Raw genomic sequence first — 23,273 nt, 5'->3', positions numbered from 1 at the left:
AATGCTAATTATATTATTCTGGTAGCTTCACCATGTCAAAATTGCAAATGGGAAGTGTGCTGTTCATGTTTTATTAAAGTGAAGACAGAAAAATCCTAATTTCAGAGCTGCTTCAGACATTATAAGAAGTATTAAAAAACCTGTAGGAGGGTACAGAGACAAATTTATTCAATGTGTTCTAGGCAAAAAGAAACCTTCAGAGAGAGAAGTGAACAACACTTGTCTTCATTTTTCCCAATGAAGAGCTACATTTGGCCAGAAAATATGTTTGACTAATTTGACTCTGCTCTCTTGGGTAGACTTTTTTTAAAGGAGATCTGGGCGATCCCCACATCTAAGGCACCTGCAGTATCCAGGAATAATTTCTAACGACTGAAATCACACTGGCATGCTTCCCCTGCCCTTTGCTTTCATGCCTTCATGTAACAAAAGGGACCACATCTATTATTATTTACATCAGATAAGATCACTTCTGAGTGGCAGCATTGCTCTAATCTTAGAATAATGTTACAAGGTTTGAAGTACCAGCGCTCTTCTTTCCCTTTCTGAAAACATGAAACCTAAGCCTGCTCCTTCAAGAATCTTGTCACTCTATTTCTAGTTGTTTATTGAAAAACGTATGCTCATCTGATCATGTGTTTTTAGTCATCTGGGACTTCTGCCAATAGAAGGGGTTTGCTATTCACACTCCCTGCTCAGTAGGAATCATTTTCTCTGCCACTTGTCTAAGAGCTGCCTACCCAGAATGCCAGGGCTGGCCTGGGACGTTTTTGCTGCTTGAGGAAAAACACCCTGCCACCACTGCCCCCTACCCGACATGTCTGGTCCTGCACCCTTCTTCCTGCTGTTGTGCCCTGCAGGTCTGGCAGTCAGGTTGCAACCACAGCAGCAGTCCGAGCGCAGTGGGGAGAGTGCAGCAGCCGGGTGCAGCCGCAGCAACCCCCGCCTGAGGCAACAGCCCCACCTCACTTCATGGGCAGGCCAGCCGGCCCTGCAGAATGCATTGGGCCCAGGCTAAGCTGACATGCTTGGAGTCTCAGCTGAATCCTGTCCGGCCTTGCAAATCTAACCTTGTGATTTTTTTCCTCTCTTCCAGTAGTATTTTGCCTTTGAGTAACTGCCCCCAACTACAGTGCTGCAGGCACATTGTCCCAGGGCCTCTGTGGTGCTCCTGATGCCCCTCACCCACTGTCGAAGATCCCCGGTGGGCGAGGGGTTGGCAGGGATCCTTCTCTCTCAGCTTTGATATATAAGGTGAGCCTAGTTTAATGTCTAGAGACTGATTGCCTTTGTATGATGTAGCTTTTTTGTGTGGTTGGGATGATGTATTTGGATGTTGTTAAATAAGCCTTGTTTGAGGGAATGTACTTATGTTCAAGAATACACACATCAAAGAATGCAATGGATATTCTTTAATTCAAAGCTCTTCAAACAGAATAGGTTACTTCCAGTACTGTATAGTCTGGGCTATTTCTTCAAATAATGGACTTTGGGTACCCTTTCTCAGCGCACACACACACACACACACACACACACACCCGTGCTTGCTTTTTATGATACAGCAAATTAGGAAGCATAGCGAAATGGCAGTCTGCACCAAACCAGTACCGATTTGGAGTGTGTATAATGGAGAAAACAACACTAGGTTTCAATTCTCCCTCTGGATTGCTCTAAATAATTACCCAACTGCTCTTCTCCCCAGAGTTGTGTTTCCATAACACTTACAAAGCTAGTGTTTTGACTCATAGAATGGGTTTCTGAATGTTTTATTGCCATGAAAAAGGAATAAAGAGGCAAATGAATTTCTTTTCAGTATTCAGATTAGAAACTGAAAAGGGTGGGCAGTTGCAGAGCCATCTATAGATTAATCTGAAGAGACCAGTAGCCACAGCTGATTCTGACGGGTTGAAACTGTTCACCATTCTCATTTTGTACTGGATCCTGATAAATCTGTGACTAACAAATCTCAAGCCTTTGCCATCTGGTCTCTGAAGTTTTACTTTTTCCTACTTTCCAGGAGTAGAAGAGTTATATTTGCAAACATGCCATGTAGGCCAGTGTTAAACAGGAAGCTACAGTGTTGAAGCTCTGCTATAGAAAAGGCCTATTCATAGTCATCTTTGGATCTCACCAAAGAATGCTGGCTGACTATTACTAGTTCTTAATGCCTGTGAATATTGGTTATCATATGCTGCTGGTGTGATTTCTTTTTTCCTTTCCTTTCCTTTTTCTTTTTTCTTTTTCTTTTTCTTTTTTTTTTTTTTTGCCTCCCATGTTGAATTGAGCAGTTCTTTGATTGCAAATGGTTCCTTATATTTGTGTCTTTATAAAGGGAAATATTCACCTTCCCTACACAATTCATTTAAATATTGTTCTGACACAGCCGCTCATCATTTGATGCTTGCATAGTAACAACACTCATTTTGTTCAATATGTTGTACTACAAAAACATGGTGAGAAGAGCAGTTGAGTGAGATTCTCCTGAAATGCAGAGTTGCCATTCAAGTAATCTTTGTAATACTAGGGTGTTAGTCACACAGTGGATTAAAATACACTTAATAAAAAAAATTTAGTTGATAGCGGGGGTTTTAATTTGGTTGATTAATTCTGGGTTTTTATACGATTTAAACTAATCTTGAAGATGATATATTTGCTTTTAGTTAATACTCGGAAATCTCTGCTGGTGTGGTCTTAGAAGAGCTATTCCAGAAGTGGGAGTGCATTTTTCTAAGATGGTGCTTGAAGTCTTCATACAAAAATTAATTTTGTAACCCAACCTATTTTATTAATATTTAATTAACTTGCAGGGGTGACTGGTCTGGACCTCACTAATCTTATTATACAATGCGGATTTTAAGATTCTTTTAAAATGTACATATCTATCTGTCAAGTTCATAGTTGGATCATATTCTGTATCCAGTCAAGAAATGGAGAAAAAATATACTTGGCTGTTTTTCTTTAAAAAGCAACAACAACACACAGTTGACAATAGTTGCTTTGTAGCTGCTGTCCTGCTTTCTGATTTGAACGAGAGAAGATCCCATGCTCATGAAGAAGCAGAGCTTTAAACTATTCCCTGTGCAGTTCTGTATGCCACAAATTAAGTTATCCAGGAGAATGTCTAGTGGTTTAGGGCAAAATAAGTTTGTTCAGGTTTTGATAATTCTCTTGGCAGAAAGTTATTTTGTAAGGTGTACCCACCTGAAGATTGCCCAGGGGATAGGACTTTGATTTGGGGATCAAAAGACCCAGTCTTCAGAGATGTTGGACTGTGTCATCAAAAGCAACATATGTAATAGTTTCTTACGAAAATTAACTAAAGCTGTAACTGAGCAAACTTTCTAATTAAGTAGAAGCACTGACATTCAGTAGTTGTTTTAAAAATAGAGTATTTTTAGGTTTTAGTCCTCATGGCAATGAAGAAAAAATGAATATTATATTCTCGTTGGCACTTCCTTTTAAGACTTTTAAATCTTTTTCTGTGACTCTTTAAGGATGAGAAGCTCACTGTTAACCAAGATCTTCCAGTGCACGATGGGAAACCACACATTGTCCACTTCCAGTACAAAGTTACGGAAGTAAAGATCTCCTCTTGGGATGCAGTGCTATCCAATCAGAGTCTTTTTGTGGAAATCCCTGATGGTGTATTAGCTGATGGGAGTAAAGAAGGGTAAGTGTTTCAGCCTATAGCTATCATGGTATAATTGTACAGTTGGAAGGGAGCACAAGGGTCATCAAGTCCAACGAACAGCAATGCTGGAATCTTTTGCCTAATGTTGGGCTCAAACTCATGACCCTGAGATGAAGAGTCTCATACTCTACTAAAGTGCTTGTAGACAAAGGAATCAAAGGTGTGCTGAAGGGGGGAAAGGAGAGCTGCAGAGAAGCTGGATAATTTATTTGCATTTGTCTTTACAGTGGAAAATGTAGGACAGATCCCTCTGCTTAAACTAACTTTCTCAGGAAAGGAGTCTGAGGCAAAAAGTGGGGACAAGAAGCAAAATTCCAGGCCTTGTTGACATAAAAGAATGGACAGACCTGATTCCCATCCACCTGAACATTTTAAAAAAGAATTTTGGTGTGAAATTGCTGAAAGAGGGATCCAGGAATATAGATCATCTGTCCAGGAAAACTGGTGGAAATTATGTGCATCACTTTACACATGTTTACATTAAATTGCATTTGCCATTCTGATGCCCATTCACCCAGATGGGAGAAAAATGTTTGGAGCTAGCGCATTGCAATTTTCGTTTGTTTTAACCACTTTAAACAAATTTTGTCATCAGCATGCTTGGCTGCCTCACTGCTCAACCCAAACACTAGGGTTTATTCTAAGCTTTTTGCCCCCAACTGTACAAGTGGCCAGCACAGTGCCCCCCCCCCCGACTTTTTTGTAGAGAGACAGAAAGGAAGGGAAAAAGAACAGGGAAAGAAGAAAAGACAGGAAATTTGTGAAAATGAAGGACAACAAGAGACTAAGAAAAATAGAGGCGCCTTGAAAAGAATGGGGGTGGGGAATAAGTTCTCTTCCTTACTTAACTTATAGTTGGGTTCTGAGACTTCCTTCCCCCACAAACCATAACTTTGAAGCTGACCTCCAACCTCCATCTCGGAACAAAAGAAATTTTAACATGCTTAGCATAATGTGAAAGGAACCACCATGGCAGTTTTCTGCTGGGATGTAATGACATATACTGTTTAAGTAGAATTCACTATGAATCAATGCCTTTGACTAGTTAAGTAGTTAGCCTCATAATATACTATAATACACTGTTAAGGTTCTGATGATTTGAAAGACATCAGTATCCATCTTCATTTTCTGTCTTTTCTCATTATTTTTTTAAAGAAACTACTTAGTTCCTTATTAAATCCCATATGCCTAATTTGCAAAAACTAACTTCTCACCGTACAATTTATTTTTAACACTGTACAAAAATTTGTCCAGCTGCATGGTGGAATAAACCCTGCCACCAGGTTTCTGTTACACTCATTATATCTATGCAGCCTTTGAAGCTCCCATTGTTCTAGGCACGTTTTGTGACAGGGAATTTCATGAACGCGAGCAGTTTCTGAGCTCTGGGAGCAGTACTGCGCCTAAGATTTCAGATTAAAACTGCCACTGCTGGAATAAAAGGAGGACCCTTTTCTGCTTCTCCACTTCCAGCCACTTCGATGACTGGGACCCTCATAAGAATATTAGGGGGGCAGGCAGGGGAAGTATGGCTTTGTTTTTGGCAGTGAAAAATGAATATAAGGTTTTAGCTGCAGTTCATTCATTTTCAGCTTTGTATTCTTGTTATACAAAAGCATGCCTAGACATTCTGTTGCAGCGCCCATAGCCTAGGTTTAAGGTGCCATTTAGCTCCTAGCTTTCATATCTGTTTCTAACACTGTATCATTGGTGTCCTCTAAAATCAAGCAACCCAGATCTAAGTGTTGAAATATATTCATCTATTTTCTCCCTCCACATCTGATGCTGCTTGTATCTGCCTCGGAGGGATTAATTTAGAGACAGCACCTTCTTGTTCCCTGCCAGAGTAGTTTTTCTTGAGTTTGAGGTAACTGATTCTTAATGAATTTACCCATTTTGACAGATGCTGAATTTATCATATTTATCAAAATTTGCTCCCGGAGGTGAGAACATTATAGTGGTGTGCTGGCAGGGAGGAGAGGATATTGAAGTCTCATTGTGCAAGTAGAAGAAGTCTGCTTGCCCAACTTGGGATTCGACCCTTGGTTAGCAAGATGAGAATTGGTAATCTGTTTTCCTTCTTTGTCCTATCCTTGTTTTTGCTTGCTGGGTGGACTGAAATAATGATTTAAGACACTGAAATTCAGGTTCAAGGAGAGGGAGCACGATTAAGAACTCATGAAAGCATTTCCTGGTTTGTCCCCTCCCCTAGTTGCTGTGGAGAATTCAGACTGGAGAGCGGGGCGGGGGGGGGGGGTAGAAATTTGTGTTCAGACAGCTCACCAAAGGGTGTTATTGTAGAACCCATTTCCTTCCCATCTCAGTTGCTTTGAAATGGAAACCAGTTATCCCTCCAGGTGATGACTGGGAGGGATTTGCTGGCCTTTGTGTTTTGCTGAGGGAAGTAAGTATAGAAATGAGCACCCCACTATCTTGTACTTGGGTGCTGTGGAAGGAGGGATATGTCTGATTGCTCCATATTTCTCTGCGAGTGTTGGAAGACATTCTCTTCCCTCTTTGGATTCCCTGGATTCTTGCACATGGGCTCTACTAGTACACGGATAACTTGATATCCAAAAAAAGGTAACACCACAATTTTTAAGGGCAAATTATCTTTTATATTTCCTTTTTATAAATGTGTCAGCCCATTCATCCCATCCTCTTAACAGCACTCTTTTGACAGTACTTCTGCTGTTGGCATGGTTTCAGTACAATTGCATAACTGTTTATTTTTAGCCAGCTAAAATAAGCAGCTTGAAGGTTATAATTAAAATGGATCATTATCATATTAACAAAATCCCTTCCAAGTTAATCTCTGCTTGCTGCTGCTTTTGACTCTTGTGGCCATTGTTCACTTAAGCAATGATTAAAGCCTGATTTTTAACTGCAGCTTGCTAAATCAGTGGCAAGCGATGCCTGGCTAAGCAGAGGGTTAGGGCTGAGGTCACCCTGTGCTTTGGCTTGTACAGTATTTCAGAATTTAGCATGAGGGTTACGCAGAGTAGACCAACCCCTGAATCTGCAGTATTTTGGAATGTGTGTGGTTTCATTGCTCCAGTCTAAGGGTGAGCTTGAGGTGGTTACTAGGGAGAGGGGTCTTTTCAGTAGTGGCACCCCATTTACACAATGCCCTCCCAAGAGTCTTGCTTACTTGATGTCCATGCTGTGATGTTTTAAGTGGTTTTACATTGTTTTTGTGCTGGCTTTACTGAAATAAAGTGACCTGAGTCTAGTCATATTTATCCCCACCTGTGCAACAGATTCCATCCCTCTGGGATCTTCCAAGGAAATTGAAGGATTTCGTGACAATAACAGACCCTTCTGGAACTTATATATACAACTCATGGGACCTGTGTGTAACATCTTGCCTTCCACCTGTGTACATATGCTCATTAGCAGCCATGTTAAATTTCTACTTTTGACCCCCCCCCCCAAAAAAATGCAATGTCTTTTTCTTGGCACTTCTGTGTTTTCTCTGACAGTCTGGCAAAATAGTGAGTTGGGGTGAGTGGCAGTCACATTGAAGACCCTCCAATAAGCTAACAAATTATCCAGGGAAATTGTCTCTGTATGATGTGATTTTTTTTCCTTTTCTCCTGGCAGATTATTAGCACTGTTGGAATTTGCTGAAGAAAAAATGAAAGCAAGTTATGTCTTTATTTGCTTCCGAAAAAGCAGAGAAGACAGAGGTTAGTGCTTTAGCCTCTTGTTATCCCCACCAATCGTAACCTTGGGGCTTGCAGAGTAGCAAAAGTAGCCATTACTTTTGGGGGTAAATTTCTGGGGGTGAATTTTCCTGCAGGTGCCAAGTGTGGTATTCTGAACTAATGTGTGTGGGGTGCTGTTGTTTTTAAAGGGCTTTGCTGGGGATAGTCTGAATGGTGTTATAGCATTTCTTGAAATGTTGGAGGACTAAGTGCAACTTACCCAGAATGCTCAAAATAGGGCTTATAAGATTGCTACACATGTTTCCAGTCAGAATACTGCAGTTCTTTGGTTCAAATGAGAAAGGAAGCAACTTTCTCTTGTTAGCTTTGCATTTCTGTGCAATAGCTGTATTTGGCTGGATGCCCAAGTTCTTAAATCAGGTTTAAGTGAGGTTGATGAACTGGACTTTCAATGCCTCTGTCCTCTTCGAGACCTTAAGAAAATGCATTAAGCATCTATAGATAGATTACATCAAGGAAGTTTAGGGATTTAGTGTAAAGCATATAATTACTAATTGAAGGTGCATGTTGTAACAGTGGCAGTACTATAAGAGGAACTGCAAATCCTTTCTATGCCAGTTTTCCTCTGAATTGCTTCTTTTGTGCATTGAGTGACCTGTTCACAGTAAGCTTATCTTAGAAGCAAAGGAATTTAATTGCATATTGATTAAAACTGTTCTGAGGAGTTTTTTGTTAAGTGGTAGTCTAGAATCTGGCTCCAGGACTCTGGTCTTTTCAGGTTTGCATTTAGATTATCAGTTTCAAAATCAGACTTTATATTTAAAAAGAGGGTTGTACGTCAATGTAATTATTGAATCCTGATCCGCATGTACCCTAAACCAAACCACAGCTAAGTGTGAACATAGGAGTGTACTAGGGTTTGCAGTAAAATTCCAGCCACTCCACCCCGATCATCCCTGCTGCAGAGCCCAGGGCTAAGACATGGTCTGCCTTAGCATTACATCTGAATTATGGCTTGCCTCCCCACAAAGCATGAGCTATAGCCAAACTTCATTCCTGCCTTACTGCTTATGGTTTGTCTGGGGCAGGCAGAATATTAGGTTGTGTCCAGATCTAAGCCAAACGATGGCTTAGCTCTGTGCAATGCAATGGCAGGAGGAAAAGTGAATGTTCACACTTTGCCGAGGTCTGGCTGAGTATTACATGTGAACTTGACATTAATGATTGGCATTTGGCTATCCTTACCACCTAAACAAGTTGCTTCTTTCTAGTGTAACATTGTGTTTTCCTTTTGGTGGCTGGCAGGAGTGGGGGAGAGGCAAGAAATATCACTGAACTATTGTTGGGTAGGATGACAGGTATTACGAACCAGTAACCAACAGGATTGCAGCACAGAATGGACAAGAAAAGGGGTATGAAATATGGCAAGACCTACAAGACAATTCTGAGCCAGAAACTTTTTTTCAACCTTCAGACTGTTGTTGAATGGTTTCTTCTGTATACAATTAAAGTTATGGAATTTGCATTAGGAGCACAGCTTGTTTACAACCACACCTATCTGATGTTGCCAATCTTTGTCTTTGCAGCTGCATTACTGAAGACATTCAGTTTTTTGGGCTTTGAAATTGTGAGGCCTGGCCATCCCTGTGTCCCATCACGACCAGATGTGTTGTTCATGGTATACCCCCTGGATCAGGTCTCTTCTGATGATGATTAGACCCAGTGCAGCACTTCAGTGGGACCCGAACATGCTTCAAAGACGAGAGGGGGCTAAAACTCCTCTTCGGAGGAAAGGAAAAACAAAATTCTTCTGGACTGAAACTGCATTTCTTATTGTTAGAGTGACCTGTATATCTTCTGAGTTGACTTTTCCATTGAAATGTGTTACCTAGTGAATAATATAAAGTCTGCACATGTAATCGCACAATAGTAAATGGAAGGTAAATGGAGCCCTTTCATACAGCTCTGTTGTCTGCTGGTTAGCCTAGTGGACAGACATCCTGTCCAGCCACCCAATGGGCAAGGAGCTCAGAGGTGAAGAGGGACACAGATCTGACTTGTTAAATTAGTGTTGGGCTTTTCTGTTCATTTGGTTATTTGGCTTTCATTTTAAATAACTGTATACTTTTGTGTTCACTCAGACTTAAGCAGGAGGCATGCTTTGGGCATAGGGATGTGAGGAACAGTAACACTGTTAGCAAAGCCTAGGTGGTGGTACCCTCTAGAGTAACCAACACTGTGGGTTCCTGAGAAGCTTTGTGCTTTTTCTAGCCTTTTTATTAGGTTAGTATTAACACTGCATTAGTACAGCTTTCAATAAAAAGGGGCATTCAAAAAACATGCGAAGCTGACCCTGATTTTTAGAGAGAAAGAACTGCATAATCACCCCTTTCCCATAATTGTAATAGTTCTGCTGTTTTTCACTGCATTCTGTAGTGGAAGTGGATGTAAAACTCTGAGTGAAGATTTTGAATAAATGGGTGAAAATTGTAATTAGAGGATAAAGCAACATGTACACAAATCTAGCCTCCCCAGCTGGTGATGGGAAAATTTTATGCTGGCAGCTCTGACTGATGCCCTTGCAGCCAGCTTTTCTTGAGAAACCTAGGAATGGATTGCAGTATGCTTATAAACAAAGCAATCCTATGCTCTCCCACTAGAAATTAAGCACTACTGCATACATTAGTGCTTAATGCTGAATAAACTACTAGGAAACTTTTCTGAAAACTATTTGGTGCCTGAAGCTTCATCTCATTCTTCCCTTAATGGCTTTCTTTTGTAGAATGGAAGACAACTATCCTGCTTATATTTTTTTAAAACAGCCAGTTCCTTCAAGCTTCATTCATAACATACGATTCAAACACTTTCCTTGTCTGTTTAACTGATGTCAATGTGAAACAATGGTATCCAAAACTTGCTTATATTGAGTTTTGCTAAGATGATTCAACTGCTACAAAAAAGCAAAAATATAGACAGTCTAGGAGGGAATACATGTGCAATATGCTTTTTTTGTAGCTAGGTATCTGCTATTTAGTCTTCATAGGTGGAGTTCTGCAGAATCCTATGGGGTCTTACCCCAGAAGTGGCCAGTATGTTTCTCACCTAGGTAAGGGGCTACTGCTTGAAATGGGAAGTGTTTAAATTGGGGTTCTGGAGAGGAATGTATAGGGATAAACTTAAGTTGTGTCCTCCCACCCCGTGGAAGCTGGCATTGTATTACGAGTAAAGAGAGGGATTAGGTGTCTACTGAGGAATTTGCAACGCTAAGCATTGGTACTTTCAGTGCATTAGAGAAAAGTCCAGGTATTCATTGTACACATTTTCTCCATGTCTACCATGATCTGGTTTTCAGAAGTAATTCATACACAGATGTTCATTGGTGAAAAAGAAAAGATGGTAAATACAAATGGTAATTTGCTTTATGTGGGACTATAAGCACTTGGTGAATATTGTGTAAATAGGGAGAAAAATCCCTATACAGGGCATAGGAAACTTGCTAAGTTACTAATTGGTCCATGAACATATTTGCATTCAGCCTATTTCTTAAAACTATGGGAAAAGGTAAGGTTCCTTAGAGGACATGAAATTTATTATGCTCCCTTATGAAACAATTTGTATCTTGCTCTGGAGGCCCTATTCCAGAACCTCCTGCCCCTGGTTGTCAGAACTGCCAAAATGCATTTCTGGCATTTCAAAATTATTTCTGTTCACTTTGTATTTTATGCACTTGTGTCCTTGCTGCAGCTGGTACATAAAAATGCCAGTACTTCTATTAGTAGTAATTTGTGATCAGCTAGATCCTAAATTGCATTTGTTTCTCATAATATTACACTAGTGACTCACTGATCTTGCAACTTTAAAGTACTTCTCTGTTCATACACATAATTATCTTTAAAAAGCAAAACAAACAAATCCAGTGAACGAGAAAGTTTTTCTTGCTACCCTCTAGTGTCATTTTGGCAAGCTACAACAGCCAGTTAATTACTCCTTCCTCCTTGTTGCTAATGAGTATTTGCCATTTAGTGGTACACTGTATGTAATCCAGTTTGAGCTTCGGTCCCCATCCCTTAGCTCTACTGTATCCAGTCTGAGCAAGTATCTGCAGGCACAAGTATAGAAGTCACACACAAACCCTCTCTATAACCAAGCAGCTGCTTGATTACGAAGATGAGGTCACTGGAAAAGCAATCTACTTAATGTACCAGCTTCTTTTGCAAAAGGAGAAGTTCCACTTGTCTCAGCTCCCTTGCCAAAGTAATTTGCCTCTTCAAATGGCCCATGTCTCCATTTGAATACTATGGGTGTAATCAGCAAATTTTATTTTCCTCTTACTTCCACCAAATGCTTAGTTAGTGAGAATCCCATTCATATTTTTCTAGTTTGAGAGATTGTCCTGATAGTCTTGTGTGGTTTTTCAAATACGTTTTTCTGAACTGGTGCTACTGTATTATGTTTTCATCTGCAAGCTTCAACCCATTCCTCTGTGTCCCTAGGTCAGCAATAAAAATACTGCAAAACAGGGCCCTAACAGTGATCACTGAAGAACATTACTTACCTTATCCCTGAAAAAGTTTGTTCTTTTATTACCTTTTGCTGTTTGATTTTGTTACCATCGTACACATGTTGCAGTACAGAGGTTTAATACATAGGTAGTTTCCTCAATCATCATGGGTTCCTCCATGATGCTGATATCGGATGGCTCTCTATCATCTCCTTACACCTTTGTCCAGAACACAATTTTTCATCTTGATAAAGCACTATCTGATTAGTTTTAGCACCATTCCACCTCATTTTGATCGCTGAAGACCTGATTAAGAATCTTTAGCCCTGAGCACTGTGTGCTAAGCACAGAACCCTCGTTAGGGCTGCATGTACTCTGAAAAGAACAGAGCTTGAAATGATTGCATTTTTTATATATAAAATGGTTTTATCCCTTACTGTAGGTAATGTGTGGGCAATTTAGTGCAATCAAAAAAGTGACTGAAAAGGTATCCAGTAGTCAGTTCCCTGCATTGCTCCTTAAATCTCCATCTGTCATAGAATAATTCTATAAAAATAAGCATGTATGCAGTCATTCTAGCACAAAGTACACAGTGCTTACCCATCTAGATTAAGCTATCTAGGCTCAGTCTAGAGTCAATGCTGCATCTGGCTCCAGTTTAATAGGGCCAGGACAGTAAAAAATTAAAAGGCAATGAGACTCCTCAGCGTTGAGAGAAGTAGAGATCAAAAGAGGATCCACATTTTGTCTGTAATTATCTCTTCTATTTGATCTCAGTACCTTGCATGTACAGAGGCCCATAGCACTGGTGGTGTGGGTTTAAGTGTGCATAAAAAACCCAAAGGTTAGCAAATAACGTACACTTTTTTATAGAGCATAGGCTGCAAGTTCTAAATGAAAACTTAGTTCCAATGAAAAAAAGGCTTTGATGCTGAGGCAGACATTTTTCCAGGGTCAGAAATGTACTAATTAAAGTGAAAGGCAAAAGGGAACCTGAACAGAGGAAGTGACTTCCTAAAACCATGAGGAATGCAGCATAGAAATGATTACAAGTTGGTGCTTCTGTAGAAACCTTCCTCCTGCTACACTCTGGACTAAAAGGAATGAAGAGGGCACCAATCCATTCAGACCAGCTGGACATCATATGTCCCCTTTTCATAGCTGAAAACCAGCCTGGAAGTTCGCATTCTGAGAACAATTTTTGTATCCTCCTGTGTATGCTGAACAAAGCTTAAAAGCACTGGAGCCTTATCTCAGCTTCAGGTCATTACACAGCTGACACATGGCAGTAAAAGGACAACATGCTGATAACATAGTAACCTCTGAAAAAACACTCCTCAAAGCAGACTGTGTATCTCCCATGCCCACGTTAAGGTTTTCCCATTGCACTTCCTGTTTGGATACCAAAGCCAGTCACCATTGAGGAGCTTCTGTAGGCAGAGCTCTCGGAATGTGCTTGAGTGGCACAGTCTGGAATGGCAGATGGTATTCACAGCACACTTCCTTCCTGGAGTCAAAGGTCACCATGAGCTTTCTTTTGTAAGGCAGCAGGCAAATAAGGCTTTGCCATGAAGGATCAACCTCTCCCCAAGCTCAAAGAGGCTACTTCTACATGAATGGAACTATAAGTACTCCCAGGCTGGGAAAGAAAGAAAAAACAACGGATTTCAAACAATTCCTTTTTACAGTATGTACAAAGTCCAAGAGGCAGAGGGTGGCCTCACACAACATACAGACAGGAACAGAAAGACTGAGCTGGGGAGGCTTGCATTGTTGGGACACACGGCACCTGATTTACACAAATCAGCTAGGTAGGGCACAACAGACCTTCCCAGTTGCTATTCAAGCAGACCACCCTGCAAGAAATGGGCAGGAAATTCCCATAAATGTGGGCAGTGCTCCAGGCAGAAGCTTCAGCAAGGAACACTAAGCAACAGACCAAGGGAAAGAAATCCAGACAATCATCTTGTGATACAGGGGAAGGCTTCCTCTAGCACCAGAACAGGGCATGGGACATTTAACAAGAGGTCACTCTTTGACAGTTTTGGGTCAGTACAGCTCGCACCCATTGCAGGTTTTCAAAAGGTGGGCAGCCAGTTGCTAGGCTTGCTCCTCCATCTCTGCATGACCAAGAGCTTCCATATCCAAATATCGCAGGCCAAGACATCCATCCCTTCACTCCTTACAGGGAAGGGAAGGTCTTGCAAGGTATGGAGAATGAAGAACTGCATGTCTGAAATTCAACCAGCCCCATCAGCACATTCTTTTGTTATGAACACAAAATATGTGTTTTGTTTTAAAGCAGGGGCTGGGGAAGACAGGAAGGACAGGCAGCCAGTAACCTTCCAGCAGAGTGAAACAGGTGACTGCTAGGCAGCAGTAGAGACCCATCCCAATGAGAGCAGGGCCAGCCTGCCAAAAGGCCCTATTTTATGCAAACTGGGTGTATTTTTTGTGCTGCAGAGCAAAAGAAGCATTGCCACTGCAACACACATGACCTGCCAGCAGGGAGAGGTGTTTGAAAAACTGAATGGAAGGGAGGGCTTTTCAGGGTGCAGCAATCCTGGAGGCAAAGTGCTACAGTTTCAGTATCGCTCCTGCCAAAGGAGCACATAGCTGGCTTGTGCTCATTGCAGCCCCTGCTGCCTCCCTCCCCCCCGCCCCCACATTTCCCAGGACATCTTGACTCAACAGAATCATCTCTTTCCTGTGGTCTTCTTTGCAGGTGCCCATATATGTGCTTGTGCCAGATGACCACTTATCACAAGTATAAATACACCAATCTGGATGTTCTCACCTTCTGTCAGCACCCAAGTAGCCATGTGGGCTGCAGCACAGGAGCAAAAAGAGCCTTGGATGGAACCCAAGGCTAATGTGTCCTCCCTCCCCAGCATTCCAAATGTCCCGTGATGCCACACTGCTTGGCCCACCACCACAAAGTCCCTGCTCCAGAGGAGTTCTGGAAATTGGCCAGTCAACCCCAAGTCAGGTGAATAAATATTTCTGCAAGTCCCAGCTCCACAACTCACACGTACAGGGCTCAGCTTGTGTTTGGTAGGGGAGGGGGCAGAGTCTGCCTCACATTATGGCAGGACCGTCAAGCAGAACAATCAACACCATTCAACTGATGTCTAATGCAATTTCCAGCGCTTCCTCATGTGAGCCAGTCACATGACTGAGTATAGCCTAGGTTATCCGATCATGTGTCCTGTTGGGGAAAAAAGGAGAAATGTAACTCTGCTCAAGCAATTTCAGTTTCAACCACATGATGGTGCTGGAGTAACAGCAACCAGAAACTGAGTTTTTTCAGTAATCTTTTTATCCTCAGTTGGAGAAGCACTTGACTCAGAAGGCTTCTTGCAGAGAAGAAGCAAAACACTACAGATCACACACAGTTACTGTAGCCACGACACAGCTGGGAAATTTGAAATATTGGGTTAGGACCAACAGGATGTAGGTAGGTAGGTAGGTAGGTAGGTACACACACACATACATACTGTGCAGGTATGAAAGTAATTAACGGAGCTGCATGAGACCCAGTGCTTATTGTGGCATGCTTCACTTAGCTCTAGGTCCTGGCTGCAGGTTGCACAAGAAGCTTCTGTATGGCACTTTGGTGCCACTGAAAATCGCCAATCCCTTTTACTTGTTGGTTACTAATCGTAACATGCCATCTAGCAGCCTACTTTAGATTCCAGAAAGAGACCCACTCTGCCTGCAGGCTGTAATGTAAGCAGCCTGTGATGTTGCCTCTCTTCATACCCTTCCCCAAGCCAATGACATAACAGGGGCATCCTTACCTTTTTCACCTCCGGGGCGGGGGATATAGGGAAGGAGCAGAGCCTTGCTGACTGGCAACAATGGCTGTAGATGAGAGACCTGCAGAGAAGCAGAAGCATAATGCACAATGGTGTGAGGGATACTAAAGCAGCTTCCAGCACAGGGCCGACTCAGGTTTACAGTGGAGATGTTGCACAGTGCCTCCGAAGAGCTTCAAGGGCTGGCTGGGTAAGGCGGCAGCAGCAGGGCACCCAGGAAGGTGTGACTAACAGTTGCTAGGGCACCTGCCTCTGCTACCACCACAGCCCCCAACTCCCACCAACAGTGCTTCTGGATTCCCCTTCCCACCCACCCACCCACCCCAATGCCAATGCCCCATATGCTCTCACCTGTTGCATAGGGCAGGTTGTACTGGGCCGGCAACAATGAATAGCCCAGGTGATGGTGATGGTGATGTGTGGACATCAGACGCTGTGAAGGAGAGGAGCGAGGCCGGTCAACGCTTCTCTCAGCACCACTGGCGCCCCCTACACCGCTGCAGCCTGCACTGCTTCCTCCCACCCCACAGCGCTCCTGAGAGGCCTTGTCGCCTATCTGTAAAAGTAACCAGACAGACATGCTGAAGCCCAGACATGAATCTGCAAGAACAGGCCAGCCAGATACCTAAATGAGGCCAGCTCTTCTGTGGCTTCCTTCAAGCCATGTTTGTTACTCACTCACCCACTCACTCACACTCCAGGAAATAAAAAGCTAGGAAATCCCTGGCAACAGCCCACATGCTTTAGTTCCCGGTTCCAGAATCAGCCTGGAAAGTACGGCATTTACACCTGGATAGTTCTGTGCCAACGACAGCACTGAATATATATTTCCCATTCCAGCACACCACTTACCGTTGGGGACTTGCTCTTGTAGTGGCTGGCGTGCTGTTGCAAGATGTCTAGGGCCTTGGATTCAGAACTGGATTTACAGCCAATGCTGGGGCTGGCGCGGGACTTCTCGCTCTCTTCACTCCCAGAGGATTTGCTGCCGTATGGGGAGAATGAGTAGCTGGAGGGCAGGTATGAGCCTGTGGAGGAGATGCTGGTTAGGACTTTCCCACACATGGCAGAAGAGCAAGCTATTAAAGAGACCAACTGCCCTTAAATATCCCCTAACCGGAAGAGGCGAGAAGTTGAAAGACCTGAACCAGGGATTCTGTCAGAGAGAAGTTTAGAAGTGGATTATGCATACTGCACACAGATCCAAGAGAATTTGGCATCTCAATCCTGCCCAAAAAAATGTTCCTAGTTATTTTGGGTTGCAGTAACAAGTTTAAAGCAGCCATTGCTCCATCCATAGCAGATTCAGAAGCCTAAAGGACCCCTTGGTAGAACTTTTAGTACCTGAGGAGTAGATGATGCATTGCACGCTATCTTGCCTATTCCAATTAACTAGCATTACTTGCTTGGGCATCAGCAAAATTGTACAAATATTTTATTTTTGATTCATAAAATTTATGTACCTCTTGGCTGAAAAAAATCCTCAAAGCACTTTACAAAAGATGAAACAGTAACATCAGGAAAAATTCACAAGATATACACAAGTCTGCCTACTCCCCTCTCTTTTTAAAAACAAGAGGAACTGTAGTTCAGTGGCAAAGCACATTCCTTGTCTGCAGCAAGTTCCAGGTGCAATCCCCAGCATCTCCAATAATACAACTCCCAAAACCCTCTGCCTGACTTTCAGGAGATCCCTCCCAGCAGTCAGTACAGAGCTAGATGGTCTGACTCCATATAAAAGGCAGTTCCATATGTTTAGATACTTTCTCACTGTTCAAATATTAACACTGTTTATCATCAGCTTGTGTTTCTATTTCAGTATGCATTCTTCATTTTGGTTCCAGTATATTTATTTCGTTTTACTGGGGAAGCTGATAATAAATGCAGTCTTTGGGACGTAGACATTTCAATGGGGTACTTTTAACTTCATTATCTAGGCCTGCTACAATACCTGACACCTGTTTTGTGTTGAGCTAGACGGAAACATTAGATCAGATGGATTTTTATTTAAGGAAAACATTTTAAATAAGCCCTGTTTGCATCTGAATTTCAAATCTTATTTTATGTTGCATGCGTGCTCTCTCTCTCTCTCTCAAGCTTACACATTCTTGATGTTTTCACATTTTGAAGATTGCATTTATTATAGAGCTTCTCTTCTGGAAGGCCATACAGGTTACACACACTATTCTAGAAGTTAACCCACGGTTTGCAAGGTAACTTGCAAAATAATTTAATAGCTATACAGTGCGATTGCACTGTTGATCTTAAAACTTGCTTTGTTGGTCTGTGATCCAAGGATGGGGAACCTGTGGCCCTCCCATTAGCCATAGCCAGCAGAGTCAATGGTCAGAGATTGTGGGACCTGTAGCCTAGCAACATCGGGAGGGCCACAACTTACCCACCCTGGTCTAACCCAAACATACCACTTCTGCATCTTCTTGTTGTTGGATAGTCACCACACTATACCAAACATATTCACTCCAATTTCCAGCTATCAAACATCTCCAAGGATGAAAATGATGGCCCCTTCCCCATGGAGATACATCAAGATCCCACCCCATTATGATTTATACAGTTCTGCTATTCTCAGGGTCCACCTCAAGCCCCCATACCTGGGTAGTTCTGCATCATAACAGTGGGCATGCCACGGTAACTGGGATGGTTGGGATCATATGACTGGCTGTAGGAGTAGCCGTGCATGTAAGGGATGTAGGACTGATGCTGGCTGAGGGGTGAAGACACTGGGACATGGGTGCTGGGTCTGGCTTCCTTCGCCACTAAGCGCGATTCCTCACTGGAGGGCACTTTGCAGTCGGAGCTTGTGCTCTCCTTCCCATCTTCCTTAGCAATGGGCTCTTTGCTGCGGCTCCTCTCCTCCTTTAACTTTCGATCCCTTTCTTCCTTCCACCGCTCATCCTCTGTCTTGATGTCAGAGTATTTAGCAGGGTAAACGTAAGTCCACATGCGAGGCTCAGCTTCCTGTAGCAACATACAGTCAAGGATGTCAGGTGTCTAGAATCAAAGGCATTTCTGAAGTCCTGGAAATCTCAGATTTGACTTAAAATTAAGGGCCTTTGTGGGTGCAATTAAAAGGGGGGGGACCACAGGTAGCATCCACCAAAGCTTCACCAGTGAAAGAACAATAAGCAAGATTTCTGCCCTCCACATATTTCCTCTTAACTATTTGTTACTGTTGTCCTACAGCAGCCTCTTTTGTGCTTTCCTGACATCACCCAAATCCTTGTCCAGAAGTTGATATTCTGCATTCCTACAAATTTTAGAATGCAAGTTATGCACAAGCTTAGGTAAACATTCTTTACTCATTCTTGAGCACTGACGAATCATCTTATTGAATTTGTTACCACTCCCAAAGTGTGGGAATTATGTCGGCAGAGCTGGGGGTTTTTTAAAAAAGAAACTGGGCATCAAGTTATCCCAGCAATCTTATTAAAACATAGATTTTGAAGCTCTGACCAGTGCTTTCTTTCTTTAAAAAAATGTTTAGGGGTACTCTCATTTTCCTACTCATACTGAAATACTGCCCCTCAATGAGGCCAAACTTAGATTCACAAAATGTTTAGGAGTATGCGTCTCCCTGCGTCCCCCCAGAAAAAAGCACTGGCTCTGACCAAAGAAAGAGGAAAGCTTCATACCTCATAGCCCTCACCACTGTCTAGGCTGTAGGCCCCCAAACCCAGACAACTACACTTGTCCAAGAGCAACATGTCAATTCATTCAGTGCTGGCAATGAAATTCCAACTTCATCACTTTCAGTCACAATCACTCTGCCCCTGGCCTAGGTATGAGTAAGGGGATGGACAACCGCAAAGGAACAAGAGGTAACAGAAACAAAAGTATGAGAAACACATGAACAATCTCATTTGGGCTGGTTTAGCACCTCTCTTCCTCCCCCACAGAATATTTCTCTCTGCAGCCTCTTGCATGACAGTGTGAACGGTTCACAATGTTAACCAACACAGAGGCAGCTGCCGCTTACTCCACCCATATCATGTATCAAAATGTGATAATTACTCAAGATCCCTATTGACTGAGAGGAAGGGGAGGGGAGGCAAGAGAGACTAACATATAGGTCATTCAGCTAGAGATATTTGTGAAACCTCTTTCACTCCATGTAACACATCTCTGAGCCTCAACAAAATCTGAACAGAACCCAGCAATGTTCACTCCACATGTCAAAATCCCCCCAAAACTGAACTCGACTTTCCAGTAGTCTGCTTCTGTCCCCTAATCCAGTTTGTGCCACTACATTGCTAATTAGCAAAGTGGGATAACTCTGGTTCCAGTGTTCGGCCACTGCTCCAACACAATACCCACTGGAAGCTATGTCTGACTCAACCAAGTAGCAAACTGTCTCTGAGAACCAGTCTGAAGCCCTGTGCTCTTCAGTATTACTGCACTGATCTAGAGAACAGCTAGACTGCATCTCCCCAAAAGACTCCTGCTTACCTGTGAGTACCAGAGTACTGGGTCCACCTCAGCCTGCCGTCCACAGTCCAAACCTGCCTTTGACTCTGTCTCTTTCCCCAGATGGCTTTCACTTAACTTCCCCTTGAGGCCTTCTACAGTTTGGCCTTGGAGCTTTGAGGAATTCTCCAGCTTGGGAATTATGACTGACTTGGCTACATCACTCCCCTGCTCCTTGGTCTTGCTCAGTCCAGATTTGACCAGGTCAGTCAGGCTAGGTGCTTTGGTCAGTGTGGGAGGTAGAGACGGCTTCTGCTTCCATTCCTCCTTGAGTGCCACCTCTCTCTCTTTTAGCCCCAGCTCTACTTTCTTGTCAATCCCACGCTGCTGCTGCTGCTCCAGACTCTGGCGCTGCTTTTGCTGGTCTTCGTACTGCTGACGGTAGGTGGGGTTAGTGCTGAGCAGATGGGCATGGTAGCCTTGTTCACTATAGCCATAAGGAGGCACGTAGGCATACTGGTTATAGTAAAGAGACTGCATGTACATATTGGACCTCTGCTGGATGACAGACGGCTGCTGGCTGGAAGGACCCAGGTCTGCCTTCTTCTCCTCACAAACCTCGTTCTTCACTTTTACCTCTGGGCTAGGTGGTTCCTCATCTTTCTTCAGTTTCAGGGCCTGACTGTCTATGGTGGCTTGGCTGTTGGGATTAATGGAACCAGGACTTGACTGTGCATAACCTGGAGAGTAATAAGCCTCAAATCCTTGATAATAGGGAGAGTCCTTGTTTTGAGGTTGCGAGGGAAAGAGGGCTTTTTTGGCCCCTTCCTTGGCAAGCTGCTCAGGGTCCTTTGCCTTCATGCTCTCCAGCTTGCCTTCACCATCCTCCCCTGCATCTGAGATGTCAGAATAGGCTGGGCTATTTGTTTTCACAGAGCTAGCTTCAGCACCATTCTGAGTAACAACATGAAGCGGAGTCATGGGTTGCGTGGGTGCTGCACTATCAAGTCGGCTGGCACCCCCAATGGATGGGCTTGGGGCATTATCAGTGAAGCTGTAGATCTTATCTGCCTCGGCCTTGATGCTGGCAAGGCGGCTCTGGTGGGGGTCAGATGAGCCATTCAACAGACTCTCCCCTTTTGTCCCAAGGTCACTGGGCTCTCCCCGGAAGGGGCTCTTGCCTTCCTCAGCTCGACACACTTTCCCAGGAGTCAAGGGGCTCTCTATTTCCTTGGACTCTTTCTTCTTCTTATCCTTCTTCTTCTTGTCCTTGGCAGGAGTAAGTGCTGGACTGACTGTGAAAGGCTCTCCCATTACAGTTGGCTTGGGTTGAATAGGTTTCAGCTGGGGACTGTTGGGCATGGCTTGAACCACTGTGGTGGTGAGGCCAGTGGAGGAGCCAGGGCTGGTAGCAGTGAATGTAGCTGTTTGGAAGGTGTAGATTTGTGGTGGGATGGCTGGGGCTATGGGTCGAGCAGACTTGATGCTCTTTGATGATATCTTCTCAGGCTTGACACTGACAGGCTTTTTAGCTTTTTCCTTGTCACTGCTCCTCTTCTCCACTGAGTCAAAGCCATCATTGCTTGTCTCATCAGCTACCAGAGGGCCATCCTCAGAGCCATCATTGGACAGAGCACCAGAGTCAGGGTCTCCTTCACCACCAAGCTTCTTTTTGCAAGCAGCCTTGGGGTTAAACTTGCTTGATGGTGAGGGACTGTGCGGTTCCATCAGCCGTACTTTGGGGGTAGTTGATCGAGCCGGGGAGACTGAGCCTTTCTGGCTACCAGAAGCACCATTACAGCTGCCCAGGTCAGCTGGAAGAGATGACTCCTCCCCATACTCACTATCCCCATCAGCTTCAGGTTTGCTGTCATCATCTGTGTGTGCATGAGCCTGGTGATACTTGAGTCCATTGATGTGCTTATACTTTTTGCTACAGTTGGGGTGGGGACAATCAATGAGAATGGGGGAGGGGCAGTTCCTATCGAGAATGGTGGGTTCTACCTTGACGGTTGTTGTTGCAACTGCTGCAGCAGCTGCCGCTGCCGCAGCCATTGGTGTAGCAGCTGAACCCATAGAGTTTGTGCGAACACGCTTGCTCCCCTTGGAGTCCTCAGAACTTGAATTCACTTCCATGTCAGAAAGGGGCTTGCTCTTCCGCTTGGTCACTGACGAAGGGCTGGCCTTGACATCCTCAGTTGTGCCGCTGGGTGGGAGGCGGTGCTCTGAGGAGTTTTGGCTGCCTCTGCGTCCCTTGCTGTTGGCCCCTGCCCGAGTCTTGCTGCTGTTACTTGTCCCTTTGCTATCAGAGGCTGCTGTGCTCTCATTCATGGGAGGGTTACTGTTGGGTCTCATGCGCTTGCCTCTCCCTCGACCATTTCGCATCTCCAGGTCACTGGTGGGAGAATCACAGAACCTAGGAGATAATAGAACATGGCTTAGGAACATTCAAGGTTAGACCTCAAGCCATGCCCACCCTCTGCAATTGGCTCTTGCCTCAAAAGCTACCCCAAAGTGGTTGAGAGAGCACCAGAGTCTCTGGCACAATTCTCCTGCTCTTATCTGCAAGGCTACTATATACACACATCCTTGGCTGGGTTTCCCAGGAGTAGACAAACAGGAGGCATACATACACTGTTTTCTAAACCAGGAGGAGGCAGACTGTATGGCCCTTAGGGTTCTTTTCAGACACCTGCAGAACCGTGCTAGAATCCTGAGACTTCTAGCTTTTAACATATCTATTTCAAGCATTTAAAAATGGAAGGACTGTTCCACAACTTCTAAAACAAGATGTGAACTCAAGCCAAATTAATAGATGATTGTCCCTAGGAACCATACTGATACAAAGAGGAGTGCAACAGTTAAACTCCCTCAAAGGAGATGAGGTACAGTAACTGAACTCAGTTTCTCTAGGGAGAAATTGCATCAATGGCAAACTGCATGGTAATCAGATAGGACAGCAACACTGGCTACAGAGAACTTCAAATTTAAATCAGAATAATTCTTCCTGCCTAGGACAGAACAGGGCAACTGCTTTAGTTCTTATTCCAGCCTGCTACATGTGCCTATACATTCCCTTCTCCTTACAGTATGACAGTTTCTCAGCATTGCTCAAAATCAAAGTATCCATCCTCTAGCAGAATCCCATAATGAGTGAGAGGAAAAAGTCA

General features: G+C 43.6%; 2 protein-coding genes across 4 annotated transcripts in view; one reads left to right on the top strand and one right to left on the bottom strand.

Moving 5' to 3' along the window:
* Positions 1–817: 817 nt before the first annotated feature.
* On the top strand, positions 818–11,887 carry OAZ2 (ornithine decarboxylase antizyme 2; the record flags this gene model as incomplete). The annotated part of the gene is given in 6 exon segments (XM_081840694.1): positions 818–951; positions 1,097–1,172; positions 1,174–1,254; positions 3,495–3,670; positions 7,295–7,380; positions 8,946–11,887. Coding segments are annotated over 6 exon segments (684 nt in total). The 3' UTR covers positions 9,077–11,887.
* Positions 11,888–13,525: 1,638 nt separating this feature from the next.
* The window catches only part of ZNF609 (zinc finger protein 609), a 102,899-nt gene continuing 93,151 nt past the window's right edge, over positions 13,526–23,273 (bottom strand). For 2 of the 3 annotated variants that reach the window (XM_081838704.1, XM_081838705.1), the window contains exons 5-10: positions 20,146–22,519; positions 18,291–18,657; positions 16,531–16,706; positions 16,030–16,234; positions 15,661–15,739; positions 13,526–15,068 (exon numbers count right to left, since the gene is read on the bottom strand). In XM_081838704.1, the coding sequence (XP_081694830.1) occupies positions 15,666–15,739; positions 16,030–16,234; positions 16,531–16,706; positions 18,291–18,657; positions 20,146–22,519 (3,196 nt within the window). In that variant the 3' untranslated portion in view covers positions 13,526–15,068; positions 15,661–15,665. The remainder of the gene's footprint in view (positions 15,069–15,660; positions 15,740–16,029; positions 16,235–16,530; positions 16,707–18,290; positions 18,658–20,145; positions 22,520–23,273) is intronic. The other variant, XM_081838706.1, reaches the window with a different exon arrangement.

Source organism: Podarcis erhardii, assembly GCF_964252035.2.
Source record: "Podarcis erhardii genome assembly, chromosome: 14".
In the NCBI taxonomy this organism is placed as follows: domain Eukaryota; kingdom Metazoa; phylum Chordata; class Lepidosauria; order Squamata; family Lacertidae; genus Podarcis; species Podarcis erhardii.
Note: the sequence above shows the minus strand (reverse complement) of the source record. Positions and strands in the feature narration are given on the sequence as shown.